This window comes from Cricetulus griseus, chromosome 2 (assembly GCF_003668045.3).
Source record: "Cricetulus griseus strain 17A/GY chromosome 2, alternate assembly CriGri-PICRH-1.0, whole genome shotgun sequence".
NCBI lineage: Eukaryota > Metazoa > Chordata > Mammalia > Rodentia > Cricetidae > Cricetulus > Cricetulus griseus.
In genome coordinates, this window is record NC_048595.1 from 311,279,706 (window position 1) to 311,293,080 (window position 13,375).

Sequence of the window (13,375 nt, forward strand, 5' to 3'; positions counted from 1 at the left end):
GGGAAGAAGAACCCCAATTAAGAAAATGCCTCCACCATATGGCCTATAGGCCAGTCTGTGGAGCATTACCTTGATGAATGGTTGATATGAGAGGGCCTAGCCCACTGTGGATGGGACTACGCCTGACCAGGTGGTTCTGGGTTGTATAAAGGAGCAAGGTGCAAGCCATGAGGAACAAGCCATTAAGCAGTACTCCTCCATGGGATCTGCTTCAGTTCCTGCCTTGAGTTCCTGCCTGACTTCCTTTCATGGTGGAATATATACCCTAAGGTGAAACAAGCCCTTTCCTCCTCAAGGCATTTCTGGTCATGGTATTTATTACAGCAATGGAAACCTAGCTAGGATAGCCCTCCCGTTTCCTAACTTCATTCTGAGGAAATGTAATCTCTTACAGAAATGACAACTCAACTCACAGAACTTTATCAAATTGCTTTGATATTCTTCATAAACATTTTGTTCTAACCAAGTTTGTATCTACACAATAACTTTTATTTCTGTCTATTGATCCTATTGGTATAAGAATAAACTAATATGTTATAATGAAATAGGCAAACTTTTTTAGATAACATAACAATGTGGCCAAGAATGGAATCAAGTTTTGTTAAAGGAACAAAGATTCTAGTAGCAAGACAGAAAAACCAACAAACCTGGGTTCTGCTCAAAATCATCAAGAAGTTTGTCCAAGTCACTGACAGCTGCTTTAAAGTAACTGTCCATCCTACCTGTAGGCTCACTCAGAATTTAATTCTTGTAGCCTAGAAAATAAAAAGTACAATATTATAATTTTCTACCATACCAATATTATACTATCTATTCTGTGCCAATACAACTATCAAAGTAGAAACAAAAATAAAATTAAAGCTGGGCATTGTAGCATATACCTTTAAAGCCAGCACTCGGGAGGCAGAGTCTTGCAGATCTCTGTGAGTTCCAGACCAGTCTGGTCTACAAAACAAGTTCCAGAACAGCCAGGACTGTTACACAGAGAAACCCTGTCTTGAAAAGCCAAATGAATAAATAAATAAATAAATAAATAGTAAAATTAAGCAGTACTTCTTTTCCACAATAGAAAATGCTCTCTCCATGAAAGGGACAAGAAAGCCAACTTTTACAAACAACATCTGAACACACAAGCTCCTGTGTGGGAGAGAGGGCAGTCAGTGTGTGATGCATGCACATAAGTATGCAAGTGGAGACCAGAGGAGGACAATGCATATCTTTCTCTGTCACTCTCAACTCACTGACTTTAGAAAGATCTCCCACCCAGCCTACAACCCACAACCCCAGAGAAGCCAGATCCCTCTTCCAGAAACAGATGGAAGCAGATGCAAGATGCAGAAATCCACAAGTAACCAATGGGCCAAGCTCCTGGAGTACAATCAAAGTGAGGGAGGAGCGATAATATGAACAAAGAAGTCAAGACCATGATGGGGAAACCCACAAATCAGCTGACCAGAGCTAGTGAGAGATCGCTGACTATGGTCTGACTAATGAGAAACTTGCATAAGACCAAACTAGACTCCCTTAATATAGGTGACAATGGTGTGACTGGGACAATATATAGGACCACTGGCAGTGGGTGCACAACTCTAGTGCACAAACTGACTTAGTAGAGTCCATTCTATATGGAGAGATACCTTTCTCAGCCTAGACACAAAGGGTGAAGAGGTGCCTTGGTCCTGTCTCAATGAGATGATGGGACAGACTTAGTAGACTTCCTAGGGGAGGCCTTATCCTCTCTGAGGAGCAGCTAGAAGGCAGGGGAAAGTGGAGGGAGCAGGAGGAGAGGAGGGAGGGAGAACTGGGATTGGAATGTAAAAAATAAGTTAATAAAACAAAAGAAGGTCTCCCACAGAACATTTCAGCTAAGTGGGCTGGCCAGCAAGCTCTAAAGATCTACCTGTCTCACATGGTTGGAGTTACAGGTATACACAGCATGCCTGGCTTTACCATGGCTTCTATAACTTCAAACTCATATCCTAATAGTGCATGGCATGTAATCTTTCTCACTGACTTTTCTTTGCAGTCCAGTATTATGAATTTTAAAACACTTACCTAAATAAGTCACGAGTAAGAAACTAACAGTGAAAGGCATCCCAATTCAATAAAACCTGTTAGCTCTTGCTTCCATTTTCAAATAAACCATTATATTGTACACATAAAAATGTCACAAAACACAGATAGTAAGCCAATGAAAGGAATTTAGAGGAAGAAACAATGCAGGAAATAAGAAAACACTGAGACATATTTGATGGGGGGGAAGCTATTCTGTGTATATGTTTGTCTTATTGGTTGATAAATGAAGTACTGTTAGCCAAAAGGGGAGCAAGATAGGTGGGAATAGGAGTCGAGGATGATTCTGGGAAATGTAGTAAAGAGAAGTCTTGTGGTCCAGGCAGGAAGTGACATAGCAGGCAGACTCAGAATATAAGCAAGGACAAGCAGGAAATTGCTCTCTTCCTCTTCCTCTTCTCTGGGAGCCGCTATGCTGCTGGTGTCCTTGATCAGATAAGTCTTCATAAAATATATAGATTAATAATTATGGTTGATACTTAAGACAACAATAGCAGATAAGAAATCCTAATCATTGGCCAGCAGCATTGTAATTAATATAAGACTCTGTATGTTATTTCAGGTACCCACATGGCAGCGGGGCCTGGGAGGCTTGTGTAAAACTTATCGTTTTACACATATCCTGAGAGAAAAAAGATTCTATGCAACTACAAAACAGGAACACAGAACCAATAAGGAAGGAACATAGGGACAACAGCTGATCTTAAAATCTTAGAGGCTAAAATCTTAGAGGCTAAAAGGGACTCAGTAAAAACAGTTCTTTCATCAGATACTGTAACAAGATTCAATGTATTCATTAAAAAGAAACAAAACTTGAAATCAACAGTTTAAACTTTCAATTTGGGTAACTATATTGAAAAACCAATTTTTATTAGAAATAGGAGAAAAATGAAAACTAAGTAGTACTGGGAGCCAGCTGGTGGTGACGCACGCCTTTAATCCCAGCATTAGGGAAGCAGAGGCAGACAGATCTCTGTGAGTTCGAGGCCACCTTACTGGCACTCATGTATTTATATGTGTTTTGCTCCTTTTTAAAAATAGTTTTTGTCTAGATTTTTGACAGGGTCTTATCTAGCGCAGAATGCCTTTAACACTCTCTCTCTCTCCCTCCCCCCTCTCTCTCCAAGGATGACCTTGAACTCCTGACCCTCTTGCATCTACTTCTCTAGTGCTCCTCTTACAGCTGTACACAACCGCTTGAAAGAGAATGCATGTGAGTGACTTCATTCACAACTGCCAAAAGGTAGAGGCAACCACAACCATGTGCCTTTGATTGCCACACAGATAAATGAAGATTGGTGCATTTAATTATTTAGTGAAATGTGTTAACCAAGTCACAAAAACACAGGAATGATCTCTAAACACATGTTGCTAAATAAAAGAATGTATATTTACTCTATGATCCAATTACATAGCATTCTGGGAAAGTAAGACTATAGAGATAATGAACATGCCAGTGATTGCCAAAGGTTTGGAATTTGGGAAGGCTGAAGAATACAGTAGATGTTTCATGGGAGTAAAGCTACCTCTATGATACTGTAATGATGAACCAAGAGAAAAAGCACTTGAAAACACCTATAGAACGTATACCACAAAGAATACACTTCAATGTACACAATGAAACAAAGTACTTGCTAGGCATGGTGGCTCATGCCTGTAATCCTAGCACTTGGGAATCTATGGCAGGGGGATTGCAGCATGTTCAAGTTCTGTCTAGGATATACAGTAAGTTCCAATCCAGGGCTCTAGAGTAAGATCTTGACAAAAACCAAAAGATTTTTAAGAACAGGGATCCCAGAATGAAATCCTGAATGCAACAAGAGTCAAAAGTTATTACAAATGAATGAAACAATGTCATTACAGGGAACGGAGAGAGAAGGAAAGGTACTGACTTTTGGAAGTAAGTGTTTAAGACTAAAAGCAAAAGGAACAGAAGCACAGACTCTTCTATTTCCTACAGTAACTACTAACTTTATGTCCTTGTAGGATGTTATGTAAGTTATATTTCCTGTACCAACTGCAGTAACTTTCTCTTGGAATTTAAACATCCATAGGATAGGGCCTAGTATTTTATTCGTTCACATATTCAGTGTCTCACTCCACCCCCATTTTTTTGTTATTTTACATGTATAGGTGATTTGCCTACACATGTCTGTGTACCACATGAATAGCTGAAGAGGTGTCAGACCCCTGGAATTGAGTTATAGACAGTTGTGAGTTACACATGTGCTGGGAATTGAACCCAGGTCCTCTTAAAGAACAGCCAGTGCTCTTAACTGATGAGCCATTGCTCTAGCCCAATATTCTGTGTCTCTATCAGTACCCATCATATAAGGTATGCTGTTGAGTAAATATAAGAATTTCCAGAGAAAAGTAACAGAATTGGCTATCATTCTGGCATTATACTTCTGAACAGTAACAACAGAGCAAAGAAACATTGGAGCCATGCCTCTAAAATTCTAAAAGTAACAAATGAAGCCTTTAACCAAGTGTGATGGTTAAAATATTGCCCAGACTTACTGAAAGGGGTATTCTATAAATATGACAGAGACTCCAAGGAAGATAAAAACTTGAGTCTAGGAAACAAGCTATTCTGTATCAGAAAGACACAATGGAATTCATACATGATGATAAGATGATAGCCCAGGAAAACCACTATATTGCAGGGCCAGAAACAGAAGCTAGGCACCACACATCTGATAAAATATACTGCAAAGCAAAGACATTATTGTATAATTTGAACCTACTCATAGGTGAAAAGCATATCTTGTCTGAGGCGTTAAAATCCCAAAGAATATAAACTACACATTAAAAAATATATGAGCCAGGAAGCAGACGCAGGCAGATCTCTGAGTTCAAAGCCACCCTGACCAACAGAATGAATTTCAGGACAGCCAGGGCTACACAAGGAAAACCTGTCTCAAAAAACAAACAAACCAAAAACAAACAAACAAACAAACAAAACGAAGATATAAAAATGCATGAGAGGCAGATTAAAAAATAAGGTTACTTCTAACTCTAGGAAAGCAGTAATTACATAATGATACAAACACAAAGTAACTCAGTTAACATGTAACTAGCTAGAGAATAACAGGGGAAAGAATGTGCCTTGCAGTGTTCAAAGAGAAGAGTGGAAGCAGCAAATCTAACTCCTATAAACTATGATACAAAATGGTACCAAAACTAGAATAGGGTAGGAGTGTGGAAGAGAGATAACTATACAGCTAAATATGTTATTTAAACATCTGGAGGTTAAAAAAAAATTGAAGTTATTGGCACTGAAGCAGCCTGTTTCAGTTTTGTGAGAGATTCTTTATTGCCCTAAGGCATCTACATCTAGCAACAAATTAACTTCATTTGAGGCATTTAAAGTATTATTATTTGTATCATCTATGGGAGAACTGAGAAATAGTTGCTGAAATCATTTTCTGTGTTCTATGATTCACATAGGGAGCCTAGATTAGGATGGGTTTCTCTGGACTTCATAAGAACAAGAAGAAAAGTTAACTAGGTTTTTCATTATAGATTTCCATATCATTTAAATCTTTATGTACAGTATGGTTATGCAACCCCCTTTTTGAGACAGGATATAACTATGTAGCTCTGGTGGGCCTTGCTATGTGGACCCAGCTGAACTTAACTCGTAGAGATCTGCCTGACTCTGCCTCTTGAGCATTATGATTAAAGGCATATGCATCATACTGATTATCCCTTTAATACAATTAAAATTAAATATAATGGTAAAGAAAATAGGTCAGGAGTGGTGACATATGCTTGTAATCCCAGCACTCAGGAAGCAGAGACAGGAGGATCATCCTAAATTCAATACCTGCCAATCTGATCTGCATAGCAAATTTTAGTCCAGCCAGCATTATAGTGAGACACTGTCTCATAAAACCAAATAATAAGTCCATACAGAGTAAAGAAGCTCTAAATATGGAATGTATTTAAAAAAAAAAAAACTATCACCAGCTGGGTGGTGGTGGCACACACCTTTAATTCCAGCACCCAGGAGGCAGAGTTTGAGGCCAGCCTGTCTGCGTCTACAGAGTGAGTTCTAAGACAACCAGGGCTACACAGAGAAACCCTGTCTCAAAAAAACAAAAACAAACAAACAAGAACTATCACCAAAAGTTCTAAAACAGTTTCTCACTAGCAAAATTCAGAGTTTTTTTTTTTTAAAAAAACAAACCAAAGAATCCATTATAAAGAACATCTATTTACAGAATGTCTCAACATAGTAAAACACTGCTAAGTATTATATTATTTGAAGTGCCAAAAGTACAGGAAACAATACAATTCAACAATTTGTAAAAGGTATGACAATGCAAATACTTTACAATGAGACCTTTTAACATGAAGTACTATGAAGCTGTGGATTTTCTCGTTTCAACCAAACAAAAGGTACTTTTGGTCTAGCAATCTATTATAAATAGAAGAAACAAAAAAAATGTACAATATACTCACTCTATCTTATAAAGTTTATGCATAGAAGCACTGACGAGATTGCTTTTAAATCTCCTGTACAAGACAATGACCTTTATTTATCTATTTGTGTGGTGTGGAGGTCAGAAGAAAATTTTCAGAAGTGAATAATTCTGTTCTTCCCACCATGTGTCCTGGGGCAAACACCTCAGACCATCAGGTTTTGGCTGCATGCACCTTTACCCATTAGGCTATTCTGCCAGCCCAACGATGACTTGAGATATTTTCACTAACTTCGCCATTTATATACTCTCAGATTTCCAAACAAATTTTATAATACTCACTTTTAAAAGTGGTTTTAAATGTCTCTTCATGGTTTAAAAATGGTAGCAACAGGGAAGATTAATAATAATAGTAAAAATAATGAAACCTAAAATTACTTAGGTGAGAGACAATGAGGACATGAGCAGAGACTGAGATGAAGATGAAAAGAAACAGAAAAATAGCTAAAGAACCAGAACTTTTGGAGACTGAAACAAAGGACAAGCCTGGATTTAACAACAGGTTCCCACTGCAGGAGAATGGGTAGAGCAATGGAGATACACTGACCATCACAGACAATTCAAGAGTAGCAGGAAGAAGGGAGACACTTGGGACTACTGTGTGAAGTACCTTGAGAACATCCTGGGGGAGATGTCCAAGTGGCTGTTGAATGTAAGGACCTGGAATGCAGAAAAGAGTCTGAGATAGAGACTGGGAAACTGGCAACACATAGCTGTTAAAGAAAGTGACCTAGGAAAGTAATAAAAAAGCACAGGCGCATGACACTAGACATCTACTGATCCCTAAACCTGTCTAGATAAAGCTATGCCCTGGGTTACACATACTTCTGTAGAAAATATCCAATATGCAGGTGGAATGAAAGAAAACAGCAAATCTCTGTACAATATAAACCCATTCTCTACAGATAAGGCAGTATTAAGACAGTTAAGACAGTATTAGCAAGGGGGAAATATGGAGGAACAAATACCAAACTAAATTTAGTGCAAGTATTTATGTAAGCCTTTCAAAGCTGAAGTGTATATATCTCTACATTTTGTTTTTAAAAAAGAAAAAGACATGCACTTTTGTAAAATGTAGAAAAAAACAAAATTTATTTTCCTTAAAAATGATATAATGCAGCCTTACAATATAAAAATAATAAAAACCTGTTAGAAAAGCACCTGGACACTAGACTGTAAGTGGGTAAAATAAAATCTATGGAAAGACAATCATGAAAAAAATTCCAATATACATTGAATAATTAGGATTTAAAAACACCATTGGTTGCTCACTAGTACTTGATGTTGGTGAGGTACGAGTTTTAAGAAAAAAATCTCAGCTGTTACTGACAGAAAATGATACTGCCTCTAGGGCAGACCATGTAACAATTTGTAGAAATAGTCTGGGAGGTGGGGGAATCCCAATTCTCTCTTTAAATTCAAGAAAATAACCCAAAAACCACAGAAAACTATGCAGATACTTTATCAATCATTAGAGGAAATAATTCAAACAAGTGACCTGGGAACCCAACAGAAAATTATGAAAATCATTCAAGTTAGTTCCTATGCCTATCAAAACACACACAAAAAGTGGGGGGGGGGGAGATAAGTCTAAGACCTAGCAATTCAACCTCCAGATAAATGCTAGCACCTGTGCAAAAGAACACACGGGCTTCCAATGTTGCACAGCTTGTAAGTGAGCACATGAAAGCAGACTATTTAATACAAGAATGGCTAATCTCTGCTTTGCTGAGAAAACAGGTCTTCTTTTTTCTAACCTTGTGACTACTCAAAGACAGGTTTTCTTCATAGGCTTTAATCTAAACAAGCCAGCGCTCCAAGATGATCTGAGAAATACAAGAATTCAGCTGTCTTCTATGATGCCTGACATTAAAGTAACTTGCTTCCAGGTAAAACAATACCTTCCTGCTCCCTAAACTTAATTTGGAAACATAGTTGGTTTCCAACCAAGATACTTAGCAAATACCTAGCTTTATTGTTAACTCAGGCTGATTTGTAGCTCCATCTTCCTGCCTCCACAATTACATGCTGGGATTACAGTCATGGTCCACAATGCTTCACTATAATATTATTGTCAAGTGAATACGTGAAAAAAAATAATTTCCTGAGTTTTAATTTTCAAAATGGTAAATATATTGCATTAGCAATTTTTTTCTCAATTGTCATTACCCTCAATCACAGAGGTACTATGTGTAACACAGTATTATGATTGGGGGGAAAAGGAATTTAGTGAGGTAGCTACTTCAAAAGTTGCTTTTGCTCATATATTATGTGTATAGTAAAAAGGCAATCGGTGTATGTGTAAGGCTTTTAAAAACAAGGGAAGGCTAAGCAATCTGTTTAACATGTAAGTTTAACATGTAACAGGGACAAAAAGGACAAAGAAAAGAGTTCAAATGTTAAGCGGCTGACCATTCTTGCATGGAAGAATTCTATCATCCCTTATTCTTTGCTGTCATTTTTTAAATAGCTTACCACTAAATATGTAGTTTAAAATTCAAGATAGAGAAAAAGAAGTTATGTGAAAAATCAGAGCTCTGCTGATTCAAGCCATTAAACTTTCGCCCACTCAAGAAACGTCAAACTCACATGAGTAAATGACGGAACCCAATGACATCACTAGATTATTCTTTGAATAAGAAGATGAACTTAATATTAAATTTACGTGCCGGCTTTCTGACCTGTCCAACTAAGAACATGGGTCTAGAATGGAACAATTTGCAATCACGGTCGTACAAACAGGTTAACGGCTAAAAAGTCATCTCTTCAGAGGCACTAAAAAGAAAAGGCAGCGGGGGCGGACACGGGCATCTCTGCGACAGAGGCGGCGGCGGCAACGGCGGCGGACTTGCCGGGCCAGTGCGCTCCGGGCCGGGCCCGTCCTGCGGTGGGATCAGGTATCCCGATTGCACAGCGCCCAGGGCGGCCAGCGGGTCCCTGAGGAAGGCAAGGCCCAGGCGTCGGAGACGGGCGAACCCGCCGCCACCCCGCCCCTCCGCCCGCAGCACACTGAGGAGAGGCCGGCGGTGGCTCCGGGGCTCTTACCTCCCCGCACCCCGCCAAGCTCTCGGGGACTCGACGCGACGCCGCAGTGAGGCGTGAAGAGTGGCCCGGCCGCGACACCACGAACTGCGCGACGGTGACCCAGAGCCCTTCCCCGGCCGAACCAGCAGACGGGCGCGCAGGCGCAAAGATAGCATCTAGCTGCCACGCCCCCTCCGGGAAGCTATGCCTCTGCGCACGCGCGCTGCTCGGGTCCGAGCTGGCGCGCCGGAAGTGGCTGTGCGGCTCTACTGCAGGCTGGAATCTTGTCCACAGGATTCTGGGCTCGGGGGAGGTAGGGCGACCTGAGCCACAGCTTAGTAGACGCGGCGCTCCGGTTTGTGCACCAGCGGCCCACACCGTTTCTCACCCCGGACAGTTCCCAAGTGCCGGTCTCCCGAGACGGAGTCGCCAACCCCGCCCTCCCCTCTGGCTGTACTTCTGCTTTGCCATCCGGTTGTGGCCTCTAGAGCAGCTGCTGTCTGAAAAATCAGAAGCCGGCTAACTTCTCTGACGGGGAAGATGAACGCCTCTCGCGCGCTGTCTGCTTCGGCCTTCGTCATTTTCACCCCAAGTTTTCTGAAGTTCAAAGCGAGAGAAGCGAAAACTGAGATCTGGCCCTGCTTGGGGACAGTTGGCGAGCCCCGGTTTTCAAGATTGCAAACGTTATCGCTGTGATTTGTGCTCAGAGACTTCACATCTTCAATCAGCAGTTTGCAACCATAGTTTGTGATCCTTCAGGGATTCTGAATCTCCAGTTTTGGTTTTCCTAAACTCTTGAAATGGAATTGTGTGATTCAACTCAAGAGCAAAACTTTTGGTTGCGTGAAATGATGTGTATGATCGATGATAGATATTGCATAAGAGATGCTTTGCTTACATTACCTAATTAATTTTAAGAGTAATTCCACAAAGTACAGTGTGCATTTTCTCTATTATACATTGGACATTGTTCACAAGTAAATGGGTCCATCACCTTTTCGGAACCACAATTCAGAAGCAGGAACTCAAGTATGCAAATCCATATTAGGGGCAAAAGTATCTATACAGTATATTGTAAAGACAAATAAGAGACATTTAAAAATAAATAAAACACCAACACTTAATAGTGCTTTACATCAATTCACAAAATTGCATAAATGTCTAAGTAGTGTATTCTCAATAGATCTGATTTACCAATTTGTTTCACTTATGGATGAATTCCACTGGTGAAAATGATGTGGATACTCGAATACCCTGGCATGGATATAAGTTAAGAAAAATTCAGATAAAGTAGGTCTTTTGAAAGTTGTCAAATCCTATCAAGGACCTTAAAATTTTCATATGACCTAAATAAACCATTTCCCATTTGAAATTATAAAGAAGCACTTTAGAACAAAAATACTTGTATGCAAAAATATCATAACTTTTTAATTGACAAAGGGACTAATGAGATGGCTCAATGGACTTAAGTGTTTGCCATGAGTCTGGCACCTAAGTTTGAATCCTCAGAACCTGCTTAGTAGCCAGTTGCAGTAGCACAAGTTTAATCCCCAGGCACATCTATAAGGAGAAGGGAGGTGAAGACAAAATTTCAGAAACTCATAGGCCATGATACTTTCCCTCCTAGGTCCCAGTCATTTTTCTTGTCTTTTTCTCCTGTCTCACTCTTTCGATTAGGAGTATGCTCTTGATCACTGAAACTAAGAATCCAGCCCCCTATTCCCTCCTCCCCTTTTCACTATCTGAATTTGAATTCTAGTCCTATCACTTACTAACTGTGTGACAGAAATTGCTAGGCTTAAACACTCTCTTATGGAGACTGTGATAGACTCGTGAATAGCCCTTCCCTTCCCTTCCCTTCTCTCTGGCCTGGCTGCCTTGCTGCCCCTGGCATGCTCTGGCTTGTGTTTGGGCTGGCATTTATCTGAATAAAGAAATATTAGCCTTATGGACTATGGATCATCTTTGAGCGCACGCAGCACATAATAATCTACAGGGAACTAAAAAGAATCATTGCTTCCCGGGTTTCGGCACCATATGTCCCTCGCGTGCTCTGTATTTCTCGCCAGCAAGAAATCATACACGGGACACTCGGATCCTTCTGCAGACAAGCTTTAATGCATCTTACCAGAGTGGAGACTGAGCGGAGACACTAAAACCAAGAAAACCATCCCTTATAAAGGCTGACCAGCCGCCTGGGACGTGTTACCCTATGAATGGCTTTAGCTCCTCAGGCAAAAATGAGCCACGGGATAGGCAGAGATCAAAGGAATGGAAATTACCCAGCGCCTGTGAAGTAATTTACAACTTGGTGTCTTCCGGCACCTATTATAGTAATGGATAATGCAGGAACCGGCTTCCTACAGCTTTACTCCTTCTATGTGTTGTTGGATTCTATTCTGTTGGTATGCCAGTGCCCTATGATTATAGCACATCAACAGACTGCAAACATATTTAAAAACTGTCTTTCTGGGGCTGGAGAGATGGCTCATCAGCAGTACTGTCACCTCTTTCAGAGGACCCAGATTAAATGTTCATCACTCACATGGAAGCCCATACCAAACAGTTTGCAAGTCCACTTCTGGTGGAGCCAACACCCTGTGTGCATGAGTAATGCACAGACATATATGTCTCCAAAACACTCATACACATAAAAGAGGATGAATGTTTAAAATGCCAACTCTCTTAACCTAGAACAAGTCTTTCTTTTTTTAGTTTTTAGAGACAGGATTTCTCTGTAACTTTTGGAGCCTGTCCTGGAACTCACTCTGTAAACCAGGTTGCCCTCAACCTCACAGCCTACCTCTGCAGGGATTAGCCACCCCTGCCACCAACACTGCCCAGCTAAAACAAGTCTTGATGGCTACTCTAGCCTGCCACCTCAGAAAGACTTGGAGTTCTTATTTTGTTTTTGTTGTTGTTTGTTTTTCAAGCCCTGATATAAATATCAATAGAGACAGGGTTAATTTAAACAGCAAGTGGTTTAAAACCAATGCTTCTGACTCCTGGTCAACAGTCCCTTTTTCTCTGGTGACTGCAAGCACAAACCTGAGTTCAAAGAGTCTCCTCACCAATGCAGACTAAACTTTGTACCAAGCAGCAATACAAAAGCAGTTAAGGGGAGAGAAGTCTACAATAGCAGTTTACAGAACACACACAGAGTGACATTTCACACCCATGGATTCATCCAGGAGGCACCTGCACAGTCACATATTATCAAGAATACTTTACAAATAGGTGTTATTTGTTGACCACCAACTGCTTTTTAGCTTTAAGTTCCCTAGGCTAAAGAGTTTGGCTCAGCTGTGAACAAGCCTAGAGTTCCAGAATCCTCCCTGGTGTTGGAAATGCTCAGCTATGCACAGCAGCACTTTAACCTACATTTATCCTTCCAGCACACTGAAGGGTCCAAGTCCCGTTAGCCTGGTTTTCTTTACACACATGCTAGGATTTAGCATTGGCTATTGGGAAAACAGCTTTTCAATTCTTGAAGGAAAGTTATAATTATGACATATTCAAAACAATTCAAACACCCAAAATTTCTTTGAGTTTGTTTTGAAACCAATGACAAAGGAAGAGTAACAGAATTTGCTGATATCATTAAAACATCTGTGCTTTTGATGTCAACAAAAATACTTGCTTATATACCATAATTACACTGTATTTCCTAGCAATGACAGACCCATTGGAAAATATTTAATTTCAGTGCACTTATTATCTATTCATTGATTGAATGATTTATGATTTGACAAGGTCACGCTATGTAGTCTAGACTAACTACATACTTCTGC

The 13,375-nt window shown here is 40.2% G+C and overlaps 1 protein-coding gene across 3 annotated transcripts in view; it reads right to left on the bottom strand.

Annotated features, from left to right (window-relative positions):
- Zfyve16 (zinc finger FYVE-type containing 16) overlaps window positions 1-9,756 on the bottom strand; it is a 46,241-nt gene extending 36,485 nt beyond the window's left edge. Inside the window, exons 1-3 of one of the 3 annotated variants that reach the window (XM_027401737.2) lie at window positions 9,606-9,756; window positions 7,171-7,220; window positions 648-755 (exon numbers count right to left, since the gene is read on the bottom strand). In XM_027401737.2, coding sequence (XP_027257538.1) covers window positions 648-717 — 70 coding nt within the window. In that variant the 5' untranslated portion in view covers window positions 718-755; window positions 7,171-7,220; window positions 9,606-9,756. Of the gene's footprint in view, window positions 1-647; window positions 756-881; window positions 944-7,170; window positions 7,221-9,605 lie in introns of those variants that run through there. The other 2 variants (XM_027401739.2, XM_027401738.1) reach the window with 2 other exon arrangements.
- Between the last annotated feature and the right edge of the window lie 3,619 nt (window positions 9,757-13,375).